The sequence below is a fragment of the Antechinus flavipes genome, chromosome 2 (genome assembly GCF_016432865.1).
Source record: "Antechinus flavipes isolate AdamAnt ecotype Samford, QLD, Australia chromosome 2, AdamAnt_v2, whole genome shotgun sequence".
Taxonomy (NCBI): domain Eukaryota; kingdom Metazoa; phylum Chordata; class Mammalia; order Dasyuromorphia; family Dasyuridae; genus Antechinus; species Antechinus flavipes.
The window spans coordinates 47,635,548-47,662,472 of NC_067399.1; the positions used below are offsets into that span (position 1 = coordinate 47,635,548).

The 26,925-nt window shown below is 40.0% G+C and overlaps 1 protein-coding gene across 2 annotated transcripts in view; it reads right to left on the reverse strand.

The window, feature by feature from the left end:
- Positions 1 to 23,200, reverse strand: part of WWP2 (WW domain containing E3 ubiquitin protein ligase 2) — a 125,564-nt gene extending 102,364 nt beyond the window's left edge. Inside the window, exons 1-4 of one of the 2 annotated variants that reach the window (XM_051974701.1) lie at positions 22,864 to 23,199; positions 7,019 to 7,103; positions 4,605 to 4,752; positions 4,180 to 4,301 (exon numbers count right to left, since the gene is read on the reverse strand). In XM_051974701.1, the coding sequence (XP_051830661.1) occupies positions 4,180 to 4,301; positions 4,605 to 4,752; positions 7,019 to 7,088 (340 nt within the window). In that variant the 5' untranslated portion in view covers positions 7,089 to 7,103; positions 22,864 to 23,199. Of the gene's footprint in view, positions 1 to 4,179; positions 4,302 to 4,604; positions 4,753 to 7,018; positions 7,104 to 22,863 lie in introns of both variants that reach the window. The other variant, XM_051974702.1, reaches the window with a different exon arrangement.
- Positions 23,201 to 26,925: the final 3,725 nt, after the last annotated feature.

Consider the following 26,925-nt stretch of genomic DNA (forward strand, 5'->3'; position numbering starts at 1 on the left):
CCCCTCCCATGTTTCCAGGATGGCAGGCATCAGGAGAGACAGAAGTAGGCCTCTATTTGACTTACAATCACTGCATAGATCTCTGCTCTGAATAGAAGGCTTTATGGAGTCAGAAAACCCACAGCTACGGACCACACCACAGACCACAAACAGCAGTAAATATCCATAAGGTTGTTTTTCTAAGTGGGCAGTAACACCCTGTCTAATTAAGCTACAGTTTCCATCATATTCCAATTTGGTACACCCCACTACCAAACCTAGCCATCCATACAACACCCTATGGCAAGAGCCAGCCAGCCAGCAATGGGTTTCAGATTGACAATTCCTGTTCTCCAGGCTTGCTAAAAGATAGATAGGGAAGATGCCAGTGGTGGCACTGACCATGAATTGCTTTCAGTAAAGGAGTCGGTACAATTCTTGAAAGCAATCTGGAATTATAGAAAGAAAATTCCTGTAATATCCATACCCTCGAACCCAGAGATTCACTCTGCTAAAAGTCAAGGATGCTAGAATCAGAAAGAAAGATTCCATATACCTCAAAATGCTCAAGAGAGTACTTTTGGGGCAGCTAAGTGGCACAGTGGACAGAGCATTAGCCCTGGGTCAGAAGGGTCTGAATTCAAATCCAACCTCAGACATTTGACCTGTACTATGTGACTCTGGTCAAGTCACTTAACCCCAAATACCTCACCAAAAAAAAAAAAAAAGGAAAGAGAGAGAGAAAGCACTTCTTATAATAGCAAGGAATGGGGCAGGGGGGAGGGGGAAGAGGGGGAAGATGTCCATTGATGGGGAAATGACTTCACAAATTGTGGTACGTGCATGCAATATGATGGCACTTTAAAAAATGATGACCATCAAAGGATATGAACAGACAATTTTCAGATGAAGAAATTGAAACTATTACCACTCACATGAAAGAGTGTTCCAAATCACTATTGATCAGAGAAATGCAAATTAAGACAACTCTGAGATATCACTACACACCTGTCAGATTGGCTAAGATGACAGGAAAAAATAATGATGAATGTTGGAGGGGATGCGGGAAAACGGGGACACTGATGCATTGTTGGTGGAGTTGTGAACGAATCCAGCCATTCTGGAGAGCAATCTGGAATTATGCCCAAAAAGTTATCAAACTGTGCATACCCTTTGATCCAGCAGTGTTTCTATTGGGCTTATACCCCAAAGAGATACTAAAAAAGGGAAAGGGACCCGTATGTGCCAAAATGTTTGTAGCAGCCCTGTTTGTAGTGGCTAGAAACTGGAAAATGAATGGATGCCCATCAATTGGAGAATGGCTGGGTAAATTGTGGTATATGAATGTTATGGAATATTATTGCTCTGTAAGGAATGACCAGCAGGATGAATACAGAGAGGCTTGGAGAGACCTACATGGACTGATGCTAAGTGAGATGAGCAGAACCAGGAGATCATTATACACTTCGACAACGATATTGTATGAGGATGTATTCTGATGGAAGTGGATTTCTCTGACAAAGAGACTTAACTGAGTTTCATTGGATAAATGATGGACAGAAACAGCTACACCCAAGAAGGAATACTGGGAAATGAATGTGAACTATTTGATTTTTGATTTTCTTCCCGAGTTATTTTTACCTTCTGAATCCAATTCTCCCTGAGCAGCAGGAGAACTGTTCGGTTCTGCAAATATGTATTGTATCTAGGATATACTGCAACATATTTAACATATATAGGACTGCTTGCCATCTTGGGGGGGGGGGGGGGAGGAGGGAGGGAGGGGAAAAAACGAAACATAAGTGATTGCAAGGGATAATGCTGTGTAAAAATTATCCTGGCATGGATTCTGTCAATACAAAGTTATTATTAAATAAAATTTAAAAAAAAAAAAAAAATGATGACCATGAAGAAGAAAAAAAAATTGGGAAGATCTCTTAAAAGACTGATAGAAAGTGAAGTGATCAGAACCAGGAAAACAGGAAGCACAAAAACAGTGTAAATGGAAGGATTAATAACAAAACAACAGAAAGTGAAAGCTATGAGATTATAGGAAGCTTAACTTTCAGTGTAAGACAAGACCATCCTTTCATCCAATTCTTTGCAGAGGTGGAGGACCCCTATGTGTAACATCAGAATTTTCAATAGATTAATATTGCTCAACATTTTTCTCCTTCCTCTTTTTTTCTTATTTATTAAAAAATAGTTACTCTTTGGGGGTAAGTTAAGAAAGTGATACAGTGGGAAATGTAGATGATAAAAACCAAAAGGTATCCACAAACTTTTTTTTTTTAAAGAACATTTTGTAATTACGATCAAGTTTGTCCTTCCCTCCATCCTCTGGAGAGGTGGATTCCAAGGGCTGCATATACCGCCTTTTTCTAATAATGACTTATTTAGTTTTGTTGAATTTTTTTTTTTTTTGCTTCTTTTGTTCTCAACTGTAAAAGATGAGAGAAATAGAAGGGAATAAGCACTTATTAATCATCTATTGTGTGCCAGGCACTGTGCTTAGTGTTCAGTGATTTCTAAATATTTCATTTGATCCTCACAATAGGATCAGCAAGCAGGTGCTATTTTATTCCCCTGTTTACAGATGAGGAAACTCAAAGAAAGATGAAGTGATTTGCCCAGTCACCAGATAGTAACTGAGGCCAGATTGGAATTCAGGCTTTCTGGACTCCAAGCCTAGTACTATACAGAAGGGAGACACAGCAATAATATAATCAGAAATAAAGGCAATATAAAACCAAGAGACATCAATGAAAATTTCAAAAACAAAAAGGGAGAAAAATGCTTGAAAAGTGACAGAGAAATGTTGAAAAGCCAAAAAGGAGCCAATAAGAACTAGCTGCCTGTGTGCTCTTCCTGAGGTAGGCATCCTACATGTTACCAACCTTGCCCACAGCGGATTTACTTGTTCTTGTGGCAAAGCCAAATCTCCAAACAAACAAGCATTACGTGCATGCCAGGAAGACAAGAAGCTCACCCAGAAAAACCACACAAAGAAAAAGGAGGCCTCTCACTGCAGCCAAAGTATATATAGTAGGAATATTTTCAATCGATCAATTGAAAAACATTTAAATGCCAACTGTGTGCTGGGTACTAACTATTATTGAGGAAGAAGCCCAGCCAACAAATATTTCTCCCCCAGAAAGCTTCCTAAGGGTCATTTTGTTGTTTCCTTAAACCTCAGGTTTAAAAGGGCAGGATGGGGTTTCCCAAATGTTCAGAGGGCCCCAATGAAGAAGAGCCTCGGGAATTTTTCTGTAGCCCTAACATCAGTTATAGCTCCAACATCATACCGTCCCTGAGGCCACTGAGGACAAAGTTCCATTCCTGCATTTGTCAGGGAAGATCAGAATGAAGGAGACTCTGGAGTTCACACAGTGGCCCACTCAGACAGAAAGAGGTAACCAAGTGAACTCTTTGTTCTTCCTAGTAATCTCCATACCATATTATATCTTTCAAGCTTAGTCCCATTTATAGAAAATAACTTCTGAAGGGCCAACATGAGGAGAGACTGGCATTGTTTTAGCCGCGGCTTACAGCAACCTATGGTTGTGTTCTGAATAGAATCCTTTATGGGATGGGGCCAAAATGCCACAGCTGTGGGCCAGGTCACCGACCAGAAAGAGCAATAAATAGCCATTCGTGTTTCCAGGCAGGCGGAAGCATCTTGGCTAATTAAGGCACATCGTAAACAAGCGATTGCCTGGCAATGAGTTACTGAATGCCTACTGTGTGCACAGCCTCACCACATGCAGTGCTGCCTTGTTCTATCATGAGACTAAAAATAAAAAGGGAATAACTGAGAAAGGAAAGTTTGGGGCTATTCTTCCCCATACATCACATACCTCTTCTACCACTAAGGTAAACAGGGAAAGGGTGTGTCCACAGCAGGAGCAAGTTATCAATCGCCTCCCTCTTCCAAAGGCTCTACTGGGAAGGGCCTGAATACTGCTGTGGCAGACAATCATACTCCTTCCCTTCCAAAAGCCCTAGACGGATCATCAGAGGAAAACAAGAGTCCTGGTGCTGCTTGCTGCGGGTAACAGTTAAACCACAGGGTTTAGTTGTCCATGACGCTTGGGAAATTTGGCTTACAAAAGCTGAAGGCTGAAAGTATGAATACGCCTTAGTGACTGCCCATAATGTTTTGCATCCAAAGCACCTCCGTCATTCCTTCATCATACTTACTTTTCCCCCCGTTGTTCTTCAGCACGTTGGAGAGATTGACAGAAGCAGTGCCCAGCAACTCATTTCTCAAGGTGTGGCAGCTCCAGACCTTCAGATCTAGGTGGCTCTGGGCTGTGACATTCCTGAAAAACAAATATCTGCTTTATCCCACTCACACACTGAGCAGATCAGCTACTCCTACAACTCAGGAGGAACCCAAACTAGTGCCACAACCCTGAGAAAAAACCTTGAGGGTACAAACAGAATTCCTGTCACTCACAAAGATGACCCTGAAATTTTCTGGCTGGTCCCAAATACTTTTTGACATTGATAGAGGAGTGCACAATGAAGAAAAGGGATGTGAGAGACCGGCCACATTAGGCTCACCAATGAGGCCTCCTTTCTCTTCCCATACTACTATTTCAAGAGGAAAAAAGTTCTCTTACAAGACGATGATCTCATTCCAGAGTAGCTCAGAACTCCCGATCCGTTTCCCAGTCTTCTTCGTCTCGCTGGGGAGCCCATCCACTGCCACCTCCACAAAGGAGTTAATGCGAGGTTGGCGACTGTGCACCTTGGGCTTTGCTGACACCACTGTGCAGAAAAAGAGAGACAAGAGAAGTCCTCAAAGTCAGGTCTCAGGGTTCCTTCACACCCCTCCATGGCAGATTTCTGAAGCTCTCTCAATTGTAAGAGGTTTCATAGAACACAAAGCTAAACAAATATCTTAGCTGAGCCATCAACAATTAAAGCAGTAATGACTCTGAGTGACAATAATAGGATCCCCCTCTAGGTCTTCTATCTTAAGTACCCACAAATCAGAGGGCATGCCTGGCACTCTCTCTCCAACCCATGATGGTACATATACTTCTTCCTAACATGGCTCGTCAGGTTCACAGTTAGAAGCTTTTTTATCTCTGTAGCCTTTCTGTATGGATCTTTTTTAAAACACTCCAGGATTTGGGAGTATTATCCTTGTGCAAGAGCCAGGAAACATTTTGTATATCACTCTGCTCTCAGCCTACGTGTTAACAAAGAAAGCCCCATCTTTGTGAAGATTTTACAATCCCCTCCTCTCACTGAGATCTCAAAGGTGGATATATGGCGAGATTCCATTGCCTCAAGACACCGCTAAGGCTGCTATCCCATCATCAGAAAGGTAGTGTCACCCAGAGAATCAAATTTACACAGCATGTGCTAAGAAATAAATGCTTCTTGATTACAAATTTACTTTCTAAATCTGCCTACTTTTAGAAATCCACAAGAGGTCAGTGAAGTGGAGAAAAAGAAAAGCCCAAGAAAAAGACAGAAGCAAGCTTGGCTTCCAGAGTGACAAGGTAGCTGGAGAAAATGGAGAGGGGCCCAAATAAGGGATATGGGCACCACCTAGTGGTAGAGAGGACTTTCAGCATCCAGAAGGGATGGATGGGTGACTACTAAGTCTGAAATAATGTCTTTCCACCACAAAGCACTTTTAAAGAGAGCAGTTCCCAATTAGGTGGTACTTTTCAGCTGATGACATATTTTGCAATTATCCTCATGCCAACCTTGTCAGATAAGTAACTTAAAATTAGAATGGCGTTCATGTTACCGATGGGGAAACAGGCTTCAAGTGGGAAGGGATTTTTGCCCAAGGTCACACAGTCAGTTTGCCACAAGAGACATTTTGGTGCTCTTTCCACTACTCCCCACTTCAAAAAAGGCCAAAGGGCTGGATAATAGGAAGTACTTAAATGTGTTCCAAAAAGACAATAAATCAATACCCAAAGCAAGTCTCAACATCAGAACAAAAATTACCCAAGATGAGCACACCAATTCTTCAATAATATTGATATCTATTTCTAACGTCATCAAACTACCTCGTTCCAACTGCAAGAAATGCAGGATGCTAAGAGTCAACATGGGGGAGACCTTCAGGAACCAATATCCATGAGCATTTATTAAATGTTTACTGTGAATTCTGATATGTACATGGGAGTCGCCTTGTCAGACAAAGCATCTTGCTCTAAAGGAAGCAAACACTAAAAATTGTGAAATCCTGAATGTCCTAAAAATGACTACAGAACAGGTTCTGGGCTACACACGGGGGACAAAAAGCCCAAAGTGAAGAAAGCCCCCGCTCTTTTAAGGACTCAATTTGAACACCACTACCTATACCCAACATACTTCTAGACCTTAACCTAGGACTTCTTTTCATCCTATCATATCCTAACACTGTCAGTGTACTCAATTCTATGATCAGGGTAGTCCTATTAAAAAAATAGCAGCTCACAAGATGCTACTAGAGGGATACAACATTATGATCTAGCACACACCAAGGTCTTCTTTATTCCTGGCTTTGGGCACTCGAGGAGAAAGAGGGAAAGGATGAAGTCATTGGTGGAGGCAATCCTCCATATTCCCTGCTGACCCAAGTCCTCTCAAAAGCTGCTACAGAATGGAACTCTGGGGCACTGACAATAAACATGGCAGACCATAATACAGTTTTGTCCAGGAATGAGCCCGTTGAGAGAGGCACCTGAGATCAACCCCATAATATTGTTTCCATCTTTCTATAGGTGTGGCCCCAGAGTTGGGCCTGCTCCCACATCAAGAAACTAACCTTCCTACCTTCTTCTGGAACTTCTCGAGGGAAGATCTAGAAGTGCTAAAAAGGACAACAGTACAAGGAGGGGTGCCCACTTAGGGAAAATGCAGCCTCCTCTCCACAGTTCTAACCAACACACTGGGACTGTCCAACAGCGGGCTAAGCTCAAAGAGGCTGGTTTTCTCTGACCAGGACAATGCCTTAATGTCTCTTCACCAAAGATTCCCCTTGCTGCTATAGGCCACTGGCCAGACAAACACAAGTTTCACTCACCTTTCAAAGTAAGCTGAGACTTCTCGAAAGGCAGGCCCACCCCTGCCCTGCTGGAGCTAGCAGATGCCATATCATCACCATGAAACTGTAAGACAACAGATCAATAAGCTTTAGAGAGGGTTCGTCTGAGAAAAGAGGAAACACACTCAAGATAGAACTTGAAGTCATTAGTGACAAAATGACCCAATAACTGGGTCACCCAGTGATTACTATAAATTATTATGGACTTGGAGGATTTTACAACTGCTCAGACTTGGACAACCTCCACAAAAGTACCCAGGAAAGAAAAGTGGAGATCTGGAACAGTCAGAGATCATCTGAAATATGTCTCGATAATGCCAAATCATCAATTTCTCCAAGATACTGGAGGATTTAGAGTTTAAAAGGAACCTAGCAATCCTATAGCTTTACTCCCTGACTGTGAAGATGAGGAAATAGCTCCTGAGAGGAAAGGACATGCCCAGAGTCAGACAAGAGGTAAGAGACAAAGGGGGATAAGAAACTTGTGCCCTAAATGCAGGGCTCTGGTATGTATGACTATGCTTTGGAAAATACCAATTCAGAAGGCCCAGATGGGAAGATGCCAGGCATTATGATCCTTTTTATTTTTTATTCTGAATTTAACAAATAAACAAACAAACAACAACAATGAAACCCTGCTGACAACAAACATTTCTACGTAAAAGGAATGAAAATATAGAATTGATTATATGAAGTTGCAAATCTCTATTATGTATAATAGAGGTACTGCTAACAAAACTGCCCAGCATAGCCCAAACCAGATTAAAATGTAATTGGGAAATTTTAACAAAATGAATTTTTTAAAATACAACATAAAAAATGTTGATTGTTCTCTAAATCCTCAGAAATCCTTTTTAAGGTTGACAATTGTCTGTGTTTCCTTGTGAACTTTTTCCAGCTCTCTTTTATGCATTTTGAAAAAACGGTTTCAATGATCCTCCTTTCTTTTATCACTAGCTCCTCTCCTTCCCCTCAAGCACCTCACATACACAAATACTAAGAGAAAAACATAATCCCTATAACATATGGCATAGTCGAGCAAAATAAAGCCATACACTGGTCAGTCCAAAAGTGCACATCTCCTTCTGCCCTTCCCTAGGGCAGGAGATAGGCTACATGCTCCTGGCCCTTCCTGAGTCAGTCACAACCGCTTGATGAAATCAATGTGCTGCCATCAGCATTAGTCCAAGGACATTGTGGCATCTAGTCATCGCCTCATTGGTTCCTGGGGTTTCATCTGTATATGATCTTTCTCCCATCTGCTCTAAACAGTCATTCAGGTTTACAACATGGTTCCTATCCCTGCACTTCACCCAACGAATGCTATTTCCACCTTTAGTACTGAGACATGTTCTACTCTCCAGAAATGGCCTTGGAAGAAGAGTTCACTATTGACACAAACTAAGCCACTGTGATCTCCTGGGTCAGGTCCATTTTTTCAGTACCCACATAGAGAGAACTTTTTACTTTTAGTCCAACAACAGAGTAGTAGTGACTTATGAAATATCATACAGAACAAAAAGAGCACAGTTTCTAAAGTAGACAAAAGGTCTGCTTTGAAACCTTGAGGCTGACATGAGTTAATCAAATATTACCATAACCATATCCCACAAGGCTTCAGGAGTCATAATAGTAGGGAGATCCACTGTGGTAAATTCTCCCAAAACCCTTCAAAGCTGCAAATGTAATAACCACTAGATTGGCTCCTTTACTTGCTTCTTAAAACTTTTTCCATTCAAAACCATTTCCATTCAAGATCCCTTTTCACATCAAAATTTTTATGTGACTCCAGGCAAATAGGCATATAAAATAGGTATACAAATCAAACATTTATTGAAAATAAATCGTAATTTTGTGACCTATTTGGTCACAATATCCAAAAAGATATTTGGGTTTGCCTTCATTTCATAAACTCCATAATTCAATTACAAGACCACATATGGGGTCACAAACCAGTTGAAGAAGCTGGGTCTTACAATTTCAACAGACTTGTGATGGAAAGAACTGTCCATATCCAGAGAAAAAACTACAGAGAATGAATGTGAATCAAAGCATAGTATTTTCACCTTTTGGGGGCGGGGGGTATTTGTTTGCTAGATTTGTTATTCTTTTTCATTTTTTTCCCCTTTTGACCTGATTTTTCTTGCACAGCATAAAGAATATGGAAATATGTTTAGAAGATCTGCACATGTTTAACCTATAATGGTTAAACTTATATATATGCATATGTGTATATTTTATATATGTATATGTATATATATATGTATATATAAACTGCCTAAGGGAAAAGGGAGGAAGGGAAGTAGGGAGAAAAAATTGGAACACAAGATTTTGCAGGGATGAATGTTGAAAACTATCTTTGTACGTGTTTGGAAAAATAAAAAGTTATTTTAAATATTTTTTTAAAAAATTTTTTTTAAAGAAACTGGGCCCGATATAGCTCATTAGAGGCAGTTTCCAGAAGTGCAAACTTACTTGTTCACCTCACACTTAAGGCCTCTGTGAGAAAGATGCAGGCATTTTAGCCTCAGTAACTACTTCTTAAATCTCCACAGAAATCAAACACTCATCTTTTGTTATTTCCTGAAGATGACAGGACAGAAAACTTGATCTTTGGTGACCATGATGAGTGCAATGCTCCTGACTTTCATTTATAAGGAACTTTAAGGCAATCTCATTGTTGATCTTCAGAACAACCCTATAAAAGAAGTGCTTTCCCCAGTTTCCAGATGGAAAACTTAAAGCTCACAGACTAAGAGAATTGCTTCTAACCACAAACGTATGAAGTATATAGGAATACTCAAACTCAGCTCTTTCTTGACTCTAATTCCATACTTTTTTGGGGGACAGATCTTAGGACTGATACCAATTAGAAAGGACAAAATCCTGCATTTCATCAGTGGATTCAACACTCTCCCAGGGCAGAACCCAGCTCCTGCCTGCTTGGGTAAATGACTGTTTTCATAATATGATATGACTAACGAGCCTAATAATAACAATAATAGCAACAATAATAATGATAGCTAAGTTTTATATAGTGGTTACTACATGCCAGGAATTCTGCTAAGCACTTTATAATTATTATCTCATTTGATCCTCATGATAACCCTCCAAGATCAGTGCTATTATTATTTCCATTTTACAGATGAGGAAACTGAGGTAAGCAAACTTGCCTAGGGCCACATAGCCACAAACTGTCTGAAGCCAAATTTGAACTTGTGTATTCCTGACTCCAAGACTAGCTCTCTTATCCACTGCATCACCTAGCAGCCAGTTTCCCAATGATACACCTCTACACATTTAATTAAACTGGTCCTTGAACAGCAGATATTTGGGTCTGTCCTCACTCCATAAACACAACCCTTTCAGCTTGGGAAGAGGTACTAGAGCTGATGTTCTATTTGAAATAGCCTGGAAGAACCCAGAGCCACCTTGCACTAGGGAGGCATCAGAGGGGGTTTTGGGTGGAGGTGACATAGATAAATGCAATCTATACATTCACTCTTGTCATGGAGGCTATTCCAGATCTGTGCATTCCTTCTCAAGCCTCCCACATATAGCACCCTGTCCCTGTGTCTGTATCCTCCTAAGCTTGCTCTGGACTTTCTTTTGTCCCTCTAGGCTCTCTCACCTGTCATGGGCTCCCTTGATCCAAAGATCATTGCTATTCATGCTATATCTAGTATGTATAGAAAGAAAGATACCTATATCTCTTTCCTGAGCCACAGACATGCATCACTAACAACCTGTAAGACATCTCAAATCGGATGTCCTATAAACAATTCAAACTCAACGCGTCCAAAACAGAATTCCTTATCTTTTTCCCAAAAACCTCTTTTTCCAAGCTTCCCTGTTACCATCAAGAATACCCCCATTCTCCCAGGTTGGCAACTTCCAGATAAACTTCGCCCCTGCCCCTACTTAGCTCTCCATGTCATCTGTTGTCAGATCTTGTCCTTTCTCCCTTCATGACACCTTTGCTCTATGACCTATTCTCTCCAGCCATGTGGCCCTCATCACTCCTCCCCTGACCTGCTGCTCCCGTGTGCTGCTGGATCTCTCTGCCTCAAGTCTCTCCACACAATTTCTCCTTCCTAAAGCAGAGGTCTGATCATCCCCACCGGACTCCACTGGCTCTCACCCTTCCAGGCTCACCCGGACCCCTTCTTATCCTGACAACCTTCTTATACTCTACTCCCCTGAACACATTCAAAAATCCAGTCCAGCCTTCTTACTGTTCCTGAAATATGACACTCTCTCTGCTAACTTCATTCATTTCTCTAGCTCTCTCTTCTTATCTTGACTTCCTGGTTTCCACAGCTTTCCTCTAGACTCAACTCAGTAGGTAAACATTTAATAAGCACCTACTATGTACCAAGCACTAAGTGAAACATTGAGATTAGGTCCCAGCTTTCAAAGAGCTCCCACTTAAATAAGACATGCAAACAACTATGAACAAAGAATGTAAAGGATAAATTGGAAATAATCAACAGAGATAATAATAATAAATAAAATAATCAACAATAATCAACAGCATTAGAATTAAGTGAGTCTGGGAAAGACTTTCTGCAGATGGGATTTTAGCTGGGAAATGGAAGAAACCAAGAAGCCAAGAGATGGAGATGAAGAGGGGGAGAGAGAGAGCATTCCAGACATGGGAGATAATAAAAATACCGAGAATTACAAGATGAAGTTTTTTATTTTAGGAACAATGAGGAGGCCAAAGTCACTAGATTTGGGAGGGCAGGGGGGGGAAGGTGAGGAGGAGAGGAGGAAGGGTCTGGGAATAAGGTATAAGAACACAGGGAAAGTAGAGAGGAGTGGGGTGGGGAAGGGGCTGGCTGTAAAGACTTTTGAGGACAAAAGAACAGAATGTAAAATTGCATCCTGGGGGTGATAAGGAGCCATTGGAGCTTATTGAGTAATCAGACCTTACTTTGACAGCTGAATGCAGAACAGACTAGAGTGGGGAGAGCCTTGTGACAAGACCACCAACCTGCCATAGCTGCTGCAATAGCTCACACTTGAGATGATACACAAGGGTGGCAGTAATGTCACAAGGAGAGCCATGTGGGATACCCTTTGTTTCTCCACTGCTAGGACTTTTCCTCCGAGATAACCCTCCATTTACACCATATATATCTTGTATATGAATAGTCTTTTGCACATTGTCCCATCCATCATGTGAACTCTTGAAGACAGGGAGGTATGTCTGACTTCGATTTTAGCAATGGCATTTAGCACAGTGCCTGACATACAGTGAGTGCTTAACAATTTGCTTGCTAACTGATGGCTGTCTGCCATTCCTGGAATGCTCTCCCTCCTCACCTCAGAATTCCAACTTCCCCAGTTTCTTTCAAGATTCAACTCAAAGCCGACCTCCTACAACAGGCCCTTACCTGCCCTCCAAACTGCTAGTTCCGCCTTCTGAGATTACCCTGTATCACTCAGTCTGTATCTCGTACATCCATTATTATCTGCATGTTGTCTCCCTGGTTAGAATGCCAGATGCTAGAAGGCAGGGATTGTATTTTTGCCTTTCCTTGTATCCCCAGCATTTAGCTCACTAACCAGCACATAATAAGCACTTAATAAACGCTTGCTGACTGACAGCTGAAGCACCAAGTTTGCCTGTGTTCTGTTAAGCTTCAGATCACAAATACATGTCTTTAGGACAGGTGACAGGCAAACATTCTTCCAAACACTGATTCTTCCACTGCGGGCTTGTTCAGACTCATTAGGTGGTTTTATTTATGACATTTTCCAATCTTGGGGCAAAGCCCAGAATCAGGATGGTCAGAAGAAAGGAAATGGTATAAAGCTGTCACCACCAATTTTCTGACTTAGATTTCTCTGGTTGGGACACACATTACAAAGAAGGATGGGACTAGAAGGCACACAGCTCCTATAAAAATCACACCATTCAAACTGAGGCAACATAACTGTCCTCCCATAACAAGACTGTGAAACAACCCCCCTTACCAGGAAAAAATGGCAAAGCTTGGTGGTTGTGACTCACCTATACAAGTAACTTTTCCACTGTGGATATTTTCATTTCAGTCTTTTCCCTGATAATAACCTAACAGCTGAATGATGTTTATCCCCTGGCCCTTTCAAATTATCTGGAAGTAATCTTTTGCATTAGCCCAAAATGAGAGGGAGAAAATCTTTTAAAATGTAATCATGCTGGTTCTGCATATGTAAAAACAATCTTAATCTTAAAAGAGATAAACATGATGAGGTTATTAATTATCATTTTTAGAAAAAAGAACATTTAATCCCAGTTTCCCTGTAAGTCAGAAAATCTTATAGAATCTCCAAGAGGAAAGGAGAATTTGGGGGGGGGGGGGGGAGGAGGGGAATTTGCTAGTCTATACCAAATCAAGAATCACCTTTTACAATCAATCAATCAATCAATCAATAAGTGCCATGAACATACAATAAATAAGATAGCAAGTGATTATTCAATTTTCTCTTGAAAAGCTCTAGAAAGAGGTACTGAGGCAGGCTGCTACATTTTTGGATAGCTCTCCAGGGGTTCTCAAACTACAGGCCCGCAGATGCAGCAGCTGAGGACATTTATTCTCCTCACCCAGGGCTATGAAGTTTCTTTATTTAAAGACCCACAAAACAAAGTCTTTGTTTTTACTATAGTCCGGCCCTCCAACAGTCTGAGGGATAGTGAACTGGCCCCCCTATTTTAAAAGTTTGAGGACCCCTACTCTAAACTCTAAACTTTCAATGAAAGAGTTTGTTCAAGTCCCCCTTTTTTTTGGGAGGGGGGAAAGCCAACCCAATTCTATGAAATTATTCTATCAACAAGAATTCTCTTTAGTATTAGAGAAGGAGGAGTCAGGACAGGGAAAGAAAATTGAGCAATATTTCAGAGTTCATTATGCAAAAAACACCTTGTAAACCTTGAACTGCAGACAAGACTTTAATTGGAAAGGAGTCCATCACCATCTTGAACCCATAAGGACCAAGGTATTTTTCCCAAACCAGGTAAATTGAATAAATGAAAAAGATTTAAGGAAAAACTGAGATTGTTCTAACCCTTTGTGAAACACAGGTTCCACTAAAGATCTGTTCAGATGCTTTCTTCCTAGCAGGGAGAGACCCTAAATCTTCAAAGAAAAGTTTGAGCAGGTCTACAGCCTAGAAAGCCTTTCAGCATGGCACTACCAATGGACTGTAGGGCTGTAGTCCAAAGACCAGACTAAACTAAGTTCTAAGAAGCCAATAATCAAAAGATTGGTCACAAAGTGTATTTTTTTCCTCTTATCACAGCAATTCAGGAAGGCTAGCCATTAAAGTGTCAGGGTAAGGGGTAGGAGGAGAGAAGTCGAGGTTGAATGGACAAAGGAAGTGCTGATATTGATTAAATCATATATCTTCTGAAATGAAAAAACTTACTTATAAAGCATACTGAGGTCACGCCAACCACAACACTGTCCTCAGAAGTAAAGCTTTATCAGAGACTGAGACAACAACACATAACTTCCTTTGGAACTGAAATTTTTCCCACAGGAAGTCTTCTATTCAACTCAGCCTAAAGGATGATGTCTCTGCTGGATTTTAATAAGAAACCACTATCCACATTAAACCCAAACTAAAGGCCACTGTTTTCAGAAAGGTATGATTCCAGTGATCCCATGTGACTGAAATTGGAAACCTAAGTATCAGGGAAACATCTCTGGTAGCTCAACTTCAACAGGGCTCCCATATCTATCTAAACATCAAAGCAGTACTATCATTTTTCTTAAGAAATTAATCCTAATGTGGCTCTCTTCAACAATGAGATGATTCAAACCAGTTCCAATTGTTCAGTAAAGAGAAACAGCTACACTAAGAGAGAGAACTATAGGAAATGAGTGTGGACCACAACATAGCACTTCCACTCTTTCTGTTATTGTTTGCTTGCATTTTTGTTTTCCTTCTCAGGTTTTTTTCTAGATACGATTTTCCTTGTGCAGCAAAATAACTGTATAAATATGTATACATATATTGGATTTAACAAATACTTTAACATATTTAACATGTATTGAACTACCTGACATCTAGGGGAGGAGGTGGGAAGGAGGGGAAAAGTTGGAACAGAAGGCTTTGCAAGGATCAATGTTGAAAAATTGTTTTGTATGCATATGTTTTGTAAATAAAAAGCTATAATAACAATAATAAAGAAACTTTAAAAAAAAAAAAAAGAAAGAAAGAAAGAAATTAATCCTAAAAATTCAGTTCCTCCAAGCTAACAGTAACTGACTTGCTGGACTTAATCATTTCTTAACATTCTTAACTATAAAGAAATGGGACCATTAAAGGTTATTGTAATTTTTAAAGGTTTATTTTTTCATGGTGTTTATTTTTAAATGGTTTGATTCTCAAACTTTCCAAAAGGAAAACAGTCATCGTCATTTGTGGTTGTTAATAATGGAGAGGGAAGGGAATGAGCAATAATGTAATGCCTTTTAAGTGCCAGGCACTGTGCCAAGTTCTTGACAAATATCATCTCATTTCATCCTCACAAGAACCCTGAGATAGGCCCTAGCAATATCTGTATTTTACAGATGAGGAAACTGATACTAAGGCAAGTTAAATAACATGGCCAGAATCACACAGCTAGTAAGTGTCTAAAATCACACTTGCACTCAAAGTCTTCCTGATGCCAAGCCCAGAGCTCTATCCACTGTGTCAACAGCTCTTTATTACTAATTATTATTATTAATAATAATAACAGCTCACATTCATATAGTACTTTATAATTAGGGTTTACAAGTCTTTCCTTATAGCAACCCCAGGAGGTAGTATCAATGTTCTTAATGCTATTAACACTTATCTACATATGTGTACATATATACATGTATGTGTGTGCACACGTGTGTGTGTGTGAGAGAGAGAGAGAAAGAAAAAGAGAGAGAGAGAGAGAGAGAGAGAGAGAGAGAGAGAGATTAGTAAATCTGGATAAAAAATAAAATAAAATAAAAAAGAAATGCTGGGTAAAAGATTAGTTCAAAGCCAAGCAGAAAGCATCCAGTAATGATGCCACTTAGTGCTCTCTAAGCAACCCTTTGTCAGACTCAGTCCTACCACTCACCAGCTCAGGCAATTTCCTCTCCCTCTTGTCTTTCCAACTCCCTTTTTCCTCTTCATTCCCCACCCTTTCCCCTGCCTTTATCTTGGACCTGCTTCAGATACTGCTTAGAGCTTTCATGTGGCACAACGGAAGAAGGCTGGTGGGCTTCAGATCTGAGAATCTCTGAGTTCAGATCCTGCCTCGAGCACTACCCTGGAGACCCTCAGTAAGTCGGTTAATTAACCTAGACAAGCTTCAGAAAAAAGAGGATAACCATATAACACCAATCTCCCAAGATTGGTGAGATTTAATGAGATAACATTCAACTCATCCACTAGCATTTATTAAATGCCAACCTTGAGCCAGACACTGTGCCAAACGCTGGGGATGAAAAGAAAGGCAAAAACAATCCCAACTCCAAGGAGCTCACTCACCCTGTAAACCTAAAAGCACAATAGAAACCTTTGCTTGTTATTGTTCTTGTTATTGTTACTACCACTAGCAGAAAGCAGAGAAGAGAAACCTCTTTTCTGGCCACAGAAGAGAAATCCTGTTGAATTGTAAGCTGACACTGTCAATAACTCTGACTCCTGCCTCCTCCCTCTCCTTAGGTACCCAACAACATCAAGATTATCTTAATCTTTAAACAAAATGAGACAAAAAGTTAAGATTCAGCATTGGCTCCCAGATTCATTCCAACATCCCAAAGAGATGTGTGCATTTCACTAGCCCCACCTGCTGGTTCAAAGTTTTCAATCCTCCCATTCCAGGACATGAGCAAAAAGATTCAGCAGGATTCCTTTAATCTGAATTACTTTAGTAGCTGTGGCTACAAAGTGAGAGGAAAAGAAATTGCAGAGAAAAAACAAAGCAAGAACCACTACCCCAGATGATTTCACAAGTGTGTGAAAGCAAAAAGAGTTGCAGGACGTGTGAAGCTGAAGCAGGCAGCCCCACTGATGGAACTCTTGGATCTGACCTCTGAGAAATAAAGTCTCAAGACTGGACACCTACCTTGTGGGCTTAATTCTATTGTTCTTTCCAGTGTGGCAGGTAGATGGTGCAGTGGTTAAAGCACTATTTCCATTCACCTTCTCCTCCTCTCTCCCCCTACCTAAGTCAGGAGAACCTAGTTCAAAATCTACCTCAGACAATTACTAGTTGTGTGACCCCAGATTAGATACTTAACCCTGTTTGCCTCAGTTTCCTCTTCTGAAAAATGAGCTGGAGAAGAAAATGGCCAATATTTTGTATCTTTGTTAAGAAAACCCCAAATGGGGTTATGGGAGAGTTGGACATGACTAAAAACAACAATACTACAAAATATTCCACTTAAAGCAAGCCACTCTGACTTCCCATCTTCCTTCAGCTTTGTAATTTTTTTTAATTTTGGAACTGGTTTTCAAGGATGCCCAGGAGAGCTTCTAGTCTGAAATGAAGGACATTTTATGAATGAAGGAACCAAGGCCCAGAACACAAAAATGAGTTGCTCCACAGGAGCTGAACCCTGATCCTTAGAAACAAATTCCCAGAATGGGATTTTGGGCACCTCAAACAGCAACACAATCACCACCACCGAAATCCAAAGAGACATTTTACACAGAAGCAGAAGTCCCACCAGATGGGCTTTCTTGCTCTATGTAGCTCTAGGTCTATCATAACCTAGTTTCAGGAGAGATTCTGCAGGTTGTCACTATAACTTGTCTTCTGAGTCTCCAAAATCACATCCTGACATTTTCTATGTCTTATCCTACTCTCCAACAGGAATCTGAATATTTATCTTCTAGTTTTGATTAGAGACCACTGAATCCTGATTTCATGATGAAGGGAAATCTGCAGGGGATCAAACGGGTTGAACACAGAGGACACGGGACCATTCGACAGCAAGATTTTATTTTCAACACACTTAACTGTGGGAAGAAGCATTCATGCCTTATTTTATTTTTCTAACCAGAAGCAAGCTCACCCCAAAAAGAGACAGAGAAGAAAGGCTTCACCCGGAATTCTTTCCTTCACTCTCTTCTCCCTCCCCTGCTTTTCCAAGGACTTCCCGTACCAGTCTCTGGTGTTCCCTTCACCAGCCTGCGTTCAGACTGTAATGACCTACGAGAAGTCCAGGAGGCTCTGCCAACAACTCCCTGCTCATCTAATCCTGAGCAGGTCATTGAGCAGCTTTGGAGTCTGTAGTTTCCCCAGCTGTCAAAAGAGAAAGCAAAACTAAAGCAGGGGCTTTTAAGTCTTTTAGGTGGCAAAGACCCCTCAGGCAGTGATCAGGAAAGCCGATAGAGTCCTTCTCAGAATCATGCTCTTAAATGCATAAAAGAAAAACCAGAATAGGATTCCATTTACAAGGAAAGAGTAATCAAAATATTTTTAAAAACAAAATTCATAGAATTCATTCTATGAACCACTACCCCCGATGACTGCCAAGATTCTTTCCACTCCTGCATTCTATGAAATCAGTATTAAGAGAAATACTAAAAAGCAAATAAATAAAATCAGATTTTTTTTCAAAGTCTCTTGGGGACTAAAAATGAGAAAAGACGCCATATGAAGTCACTGAGGTAGCACAGTGGATAAAGCTCTGAGTCTGGGGTCAGACCAGCTTCAGGTTTTACTAACTGTGTGACCCTGGACATGTCACTTAATCTGTTTGTCCCAGTTTTCCCAAGTGTAAAAAGGGAATAACAGCACCTACTTTAGAGAGTTGTTGTGAGGACTAAATATTTGCAAAACTTAGCACAATGCTTAGAATACAGTAGGTACTATTAAAAAGCTTAATTCCTTCCCCTTTCCCTCCTTGATATCCCTGGGAATTCAATCAACAAACCTATAGAAACATTTACTATGTGTCAGGCAAAAACTTTCCTGCCCTCAAGGAGGTTAGCTACTAACTGGGAATGCAACTCTGTGTGTGTATAAGATACAGTGTAACTAAATAAAATGGAAGGAAATTTCAGAGTGAAGGGTGGAACAGTACAGGAGGAAATGGAGAGGCTTGGAAAGGCTTCTCACAAAAGACGGGCTTTGAGTTGAGTTTTGAAGGAAATAAAAGCTAGAAGGTGGAAGTGAGCAGGGACAGCACTACACACTTGGGAAATAGCCAAAGCAAATGCAGGGAATAGGGAGAATCACCAGCTTTCAATTCTATTAGCAGAGTTTCCATTTTCCTGAGCCTCAAAGAAATTCCAGAGTCTGTATAGAAAAACAAAACAAAACCTACTCCAAATATCCTTGAAAACAGCTTTATCTATCACTTCCTATGATTGTGTTCCTAAGTAATACTACTCCTACAAACAGGAAAGAACTCCCAACCTCCTTACACCCACTCTTCCTGGCACCCCAAAGCCCAGAAGCCACTGTTGCAATTTTTCTCTTCAGGCAAGAGGAGGAGAGGCAGCCTTCTCACCAAAACAGCTGGTAATGGGAGAAACTTCCAAGCTTCTTAAGGACACTCTAAATAAAGAGCAAATCCAATTAAAGTCAATCCCATTGAATTCAACAAATATTTAAAAGGCACCTATGGTGTGTAAAAGAGCAGTGATTCAGCCTCCAATCTGAAAATCAAGAAACCATAAATTCAAGGTCAGTCTCAGACAATTCAAAGCTATGTAACCCTAGACAAATCACATAACCTCTGCTGCCTCAGTTTCCCTATCTATAGCGGGTTAAATCATTTATAACTTTCTGTACCAAAACCCCTTACCTAGAGATTAGCACAGTGCCTGACAATGGCCTGAGAATGGCTCATTCTATACCACCTCTCCCTCTATCCTCTGACCTTTAATTAGCCTCAGTCACAGAACACCTGCTTAGTAATTCTGATTAACCCATATGCCTATTCATGACAATAAAGGGTCCATGTGACTATGATAATGCCTTTGTGAATTTTTCACATTTGGAACCAACCCGCTCTCCCAAACTTATTGCTGCTTTACCATCACCACCATCAAAGGCAACATGCTAGGATACAAAGTTATTAAACTAACTTAATAAATTCAATTGGAAATTAACTTGAGGGATTACAGGGTAAAGTTTTTTGCTTGACAATTTAACATCTAGTAGAATAGATCCTTTAAGATGCATAGTGTTTTCTCTAGGAAACAAAGAGCCATTAATGATAGCTTTTTTTCCCCATTTCTATCTTTTTCCTTGGAAATAATGGAGTAATCATTTAGAACTGGTTCCTGAAAACAGACAACCTTGTTCTACCTTCCCCTTTTTGGGGGAAAGGAGTAAACAATCAAAACACTTTGATTCTCAATGCTGCTCTGTTAATTGCAAAAAGATCCTAGGCAAATCACTCTATTGCTAGGTTTACTCTCCTTAAAATGGGAATGCCAACTGTCCTGCCTATGCCACAGGGTGTTTTGAGAATTAAATGAGACTCTATCTCTAAAAGTATTATTATTTCTACTTCTTACTAATAACTATCCCTAGGCCCAACATGAATCTTCTGATCAGTGATAGATTTCAACATGCCAATTTCATGTTTTCAAATTTTGGCAACAAGGCCAAAAATTTGAGGTAAAGTAGACTGACCTAAATAGGCATTTAAACTAAGAATGAAGTGGCCAGATAGAGGGCACAAAAGGGCACTAAGGAAGAATGAGAAACATGACTTTATCTTTGTCTTTTATTTATAAAGAAATGTCTACTGTTTGAAACACTCAAGCAAGCTGGAGAAGGAACCCGTAGATAGATAGATACATAGATAGATAGATAGATACATACATACATACATACATACACAGACATAAACAAGAAAGATTTGTGAAAGTAAATAGTAGTACAAAAACCTCATTTTGCAATGTTTGGAAATAATTACTAAATTGACTCTAATAGATAGAGGCAAAATACTGAATTTATCTTCCATAAAGGGAACTGAAGCAATAATTCTCCAGCCCCCAAAATTACAAAAACTTTACTGTTTATAATCTTCCATGAAGTTGCAGCATTTTAAAGTGGACAGAGCCATACATTTGGCATTTGAGCACCACAGTGCAAATCTTGCTCAGTCACCACAAGCTATGTGACCTTGGACAAAGCTTTTCCTCTTTCTGCATCTGGTTTTCTGCAGATAATCTTCAAGGTTCTTTCCAGCTCTAAAACCTATTCTCATGTTTAGTCTGGCTCAAAGAAATGACCTTGGGATCTTAAAGTTGAATCACTTGTAACTTTCTGGACCAAAACCCCTCACCTAGCCACTAATCCCTTCTAAGTATTGTTTCCCTCTTTAGAAGAAAAACTCCATAAGGATAGGGACTGTTATTTTTGTATCTGTATCCCTAGTGCTGCACCAATGCTTGGCACATAGCAAGTGCTTAACAAATAATTTTCATTCTATTATTCACTGAAGGCTATGTCATCAGAAAACACACTCTTACAAGTCTCACCTATCTGAAACACTTCATATACAGATATTCAACAGAATGTACATCTGTCATCCAAACTCTAATCTAATTAATGTTTGTAAAGCCTCATCACTAAGAGTAAAGTCATCAAGTAATGAATGTTTTTGGCCACTGACACTCATAAATACCATTTATTGAGGCAGAAAGAAGTTACAATCTGAACTTTTTCCTCCTTGAAATCCTTTTAAATAATTTTGGTTTGAAAAAAAATTAAGCTTATTTTATTTTCAAAACTACCTTTCACTTGGTTTCATAATCCATATCCAAACTTCTAGGGGCCAGTAGGAGTTTAAAATAGAACTACTGCAGAGACTCTGATTTATATATATATAGATACACACACACACACACACACACACATATATATATGTAGTCTCCACATAAAGCAAGCTGCATGATGGGATAAGGAAAAACTATGGTTGTGAGTCACAGTCATTACAAACATTAAGGTCTCTCTCTCCAGGTCAAGTTTACTTACGTTTATCAAGATAAGCCGTACCTGACTGCCGCCATCACCTGGCTAAGGAGCCTGAATAATTTAGATCAAACACAAAGGGGAAAAAATAGAGAGCAATAGAGAATAGAGTCTGTCTAGGACTTTAGCCTTTAAAGTTTTGACAGCCCAAGCGCGAAGCAAAGTCACGTCCTGAGAAGAAGAGCTAGTTCAATGTCAGAGCATTCCCCTATTTTTATTTTATTTTTTGGAAGCTTTAAGGGTGAGTTGGGCTAAAGAAGGCTACAAAGAAAGATGATCTGAAGAGATCAGCGACTCCTGCAGAAGTGGAAAAACCACACCAGCAAAACTAGGGAGTCGGATGAAAGAAGTGCTTAAAGATTAACAAGGCAAGAGAACTTCCAAAAGGGGAAGGGACGCAGGGAGACAGAAGCTGCAGGACGCCGAAGAAGGACGCCCGTCTCCTGGGGTTCGCCCAGCGGCACCCCTTCGAGCCCGGGTCTCCCACGACCTTCCCTCTGAGTGTTCGGGTTTGCCTTTCCGGGTATTCCAGCACACAGAAAGCGCTTAATAGATGCTAACTGGCCGACAGACTTCCTGACCCCCAGTCCAGAGGTCACTGGGGCCGGGTCATGCCCTGCCCCCAGCTCTCGGAAGGAAGGGCGCTCCTGCCCCCTCTGTTACCCTCCCCCCGAGTATCCCAAAGTGGGTGTATGGACAACCCCTCCTCAGAGGCCGGAACCACCGTCCCAGGCCCCTCCCACAGGAAGCCGCCTCCCCCCGCCTCAAAAGCCGGCAGTCAACCTCGGGCTGGCCCGGCTCTGGCTGCCCGACCCTCCCAGGGCCGGCTTGCCAAGCCAGCTGGGCTCGGAGCCGGGACCCCTACCTGCAACAGGCCAAGCAGCGGTGCCGAACTCCTCTTCTGCTTCCGCCTTCGACCGCTGCAACTCGGGCCGGGTCATGTGTCCATTGTTGATCACCTGACCCGGAAGAGGCGAAGCCAGCCCACACGAGTGTGGGCAGGAGAAGCCGAGAGCGCGCGCGGACGCCAGGAGTTGGGCGGGGCGGGGAGCGGAGTTGGACGCGCTTATTCTCTGGCGTTCCAGCGAGAGGACGAGGCACGCGTGGATTGGTGTGGAGCAAAGCTTGCGGCGTGGCGACCTGAAATTCCTATGTATTTAGGCTGTACCATCTGGATTGAATTACAATCCACTTTATAGAGTATAAGCTCCCTGAGGGCAGGGACTGTTTGGGGTCTTTGTTCTGTTTTTGACTCCTTCCCAGGGTCAGGTCACATGTTAGGCTGTTTTTTTCTTGAATAAAAGTCTAAAATGGATGAAAAATCATTTATTAAGTACCTACGGCTGTAAATACAAATTTAATTCAATTCAGTAATCCTTTAAGTGTCTACTTAGTATTGAGGCAGTTAAGTGTCACTGTGCTGGACCTGCAATCAGAGACTTGAGTTCTTATCCTACTTTAGACACCCTATTCTGTGAATAATGCTCTGCAAGACACTTAATCCCGTTTGCCTCAATTTCCTCTTCTCTAAAATAAGCCAGAGAAGGAAATGGTAAACCACTCTAGTGTCTTTGCCCAGAAAATTCTCCAAAAAAGGGTTCAGGAAGAGTCAGATACACCTGAAAGCAAATAAATAAAAATTTGTACGTAGCTAATAAGCGGCTGCATCCAGATTGGAATTCTGGTCCGAATAACTGGAAAAATATTAACTGCTCAGGAGTACGTGGAGCCAATATGATTAAAATGACATTTCTAAGTAACTTATTCAGTGTTATACCAATCAAACTATCAAAAAATTATTTTATCGAGATAGGAAAAGTAATAATTCATCTAGAAGAGCAATAGGTCAAAGATATAAAGGGAATCAATGAAAAAAATGCAAAAGAAAAAATCCCTACTAGATCTCAAATTGTATTATAAAGTGGTAATTATCAAAACAATCTATCACTAGCTAAGAAATAGAGTGGTGGCTCAAGAATAGATTAGCTACAAATTACATTATAGTAAATGACCGTGTGATCTAGTATATGATAAACCCCAAAACCCAAACTTTTGGAACAAAAACTCATTTGATTTAAAAAAAAAAACTGCAGGGAAAACAGGAAAATTTTGGCAAAAACTTGGTATAAAACAGCATCTTACACTCTATAACAAGATACAGTCAAAATGGATACATGATTTACATCTAAAAATTATGCCATAAGCTAATTAAAAGAGTTAGGAATAGTTTATCTCTCAGATTTATGAATAAGGGAAAAATTCAGAACTAAAGAAGATATAGAGAGCATTACAAAATATAAAACAGATTATTTTGATTACATGAAATCAAAAAGTTTTGGCACAAACAAAAAGATGAAACCAAAAGCAGAAAATGGAAAAAAAATTTTATCTCTAATAAAGACCTTATTTCTCAAATATATACAGAAGTGAGTCAAATTTATAAAAATACAAATCATTCTCCAGTTGATAAAGGATCAAAGGATATAAACTGGAAGTTTTCAAAAAATCAAAACTATTGATAATCATATAAAAATGCTCTAACTCACTACTGATTAGAGAAATGCAAATTGAAATAACTCTGTGGTACCACCTCATGCCTATCAAAGAGGCTAAAAAGGAAAATGGATGCTCAAGGGATTTCTAACTAACACTCTGTTGGTGGAATTGTGAACTGATCCAAATTACTGAAGAGCAATTTGATATTATGTTCAAATGGCTATAAAACTATGATCCAACAATGCCACTGCTGGGTTTACATCCAAAAAAAGGGGGTGGGGGTGGGAAAAACCTAAATGTACAAAAGTATTTATAACAGCTCTTTCTGTGGTGGCTAAAAATTGAAAATCAAAAAGATGTCTATCAATTGGGCAATGGCTGAACAAGCTGTGGTATATATATGAAATGTTACTGTGCTATAAGAAACATTTGGAAGGACTTACATGAACTTAAGTATTGTTAAGTGAACAGAACCAGAAGAAACAGTGTACACAATAACAGCAATATTATTCAATGAAAAATTGTGAATGACTTAAATGTTCTCAGCAATGTGATGATCCAAGACAATCTCAAAGGACAGACGATGAAACATACTATATGCCTCCAGAGAAAGAACTGATATTATTTTAATATGGGCTGAAGCAGACTATTTTTTGCTATCTTTCTTTTTTTTCTTTTACTCAAGTCTTCTTGAACAAAATGACCAATATAGAAATGTTTTACATAATTGCACTTACCATCTCAGGAAGAAGGCAGAACAGAGTGAGAAAGTATTTGGAACTCAAAATTTTCAATAAAAAATGTTAAAATACATTTTTTAAACCCCCACAGATTTGAATTGTAAAGTTGAATCTTCCTGACGCCAGACCTGGTGTTCTATGCATTATGGTGCGACTTAACTGTCCCTTTTGCCTCCCTTCTTCTTCCAAGGTCTTTCATTTGCCCTGGAGGCTAAATTGCAGTTCTACCACTTATTATGTAATGCCGGAGAAACTGAGGCAGGAGAGAGATTAGAGAGTTTTAATATTTTTATTAATGGGAGAGTAAGATTGACTGGACAGGACTCTCGTCTCACATTATCCAGTCAGACAGCGATAAGTACACTGGGACCAAGGAATCCATATTGGTCCCAGGGCTGGAGGACCCAAAGAATCCAGCGTCCAGCATACAGCTGCCAGCCGCCATTCTCCAGCAATGAATGGAAGAACCCCAACTTCTTAAATACCTTTTTGGAGACAAAGAAGAGAAAGGGAGGGAAAGTTTTTATCAGGGAGGGGAAGCCATAAAACCCTAAAAAATCCGGAGACAAAGAAGTAAAGATATCGGTGGGTTATCTTGGAATATTTTAAGGGATATTGTAAATCCATAAAAGAGTCAGGAGATCTACTCTTTTATCTTGCTAATTTATTAACCCGAAAGCGAATAATCCTTAGTTTTACTGGGTCAGAGACAGAACAGTTAAGGAAACTGAGACAGGGAAACTGAGTCAGGACAGTTAAAGAGAACTGTGGCATAACAATTACTTATGTGATTTTGGGCAAGCTAAATTCTCTGGCCCTCAGTTTCCTCATCTGTAAAAATAAGATTTTTTTTTTGAATGATGGGCTATAACTCCCCTTCCAATTCTAGTTAGATCTTCCTATAATCCCACAGACAGTAAAATGAAGTAACTTTGCAGGATAGGTTGGCAGCTTCTTCTGAATGGAATGTAAAATTTTTAATAATTAAACTAACATAAATGCTTTCCACCCAAAGGGACACCTATAATCAGGTAAAGACTAATAACCAGCTCTTCCTTTAAAAAATATGCCCAGGATACACGTTTACATTTAATCTTCATGATTAATAACCCATATTTTCTTAGGTATAGACAATCAACAAAACAATAAATCAAGATCTGATGTATAGCATTTGCAGATGTCTAATTTGTGTAAATACTCACAATGATAATTTAGTGATGAGTTCTGAGCTGACTCTAGCACACTCCTGCCTATAACATATGTTACAATATAAAAATAGTTGAAATTCATATAGTATTTTGAGAAACTCAAAACACTTTACCTGCACTGTCTTGCCTCATTCCAACTACAACTTAGTGGGTTAATTACTTTTACAGTTAAGAAAATGAATGCTCTGGGTTTAAGGGACTTGTCCAAGTTCACACAGCCAGTACTGATAGAGTCATTATTTGAAATCAGATTCAGGGTTCATTCCACCATACCATGTAGTCTTGTTTGATCATGGTTCCAAACCAAAAACTTTGACCTGTGTTCTGATAATAGATATTTTTGCAAAATAGTTTTAAAATTAATTTTCTTTTTATAATGCAAGGAAATCTGACAAATGTAGTCATCTTATTGTAGGGGAAACAGCAGTGATGCTAAAGCCCTTTTGAGTTAAGGAGTACTCTTGTCTGTCAATGATTGTAAAA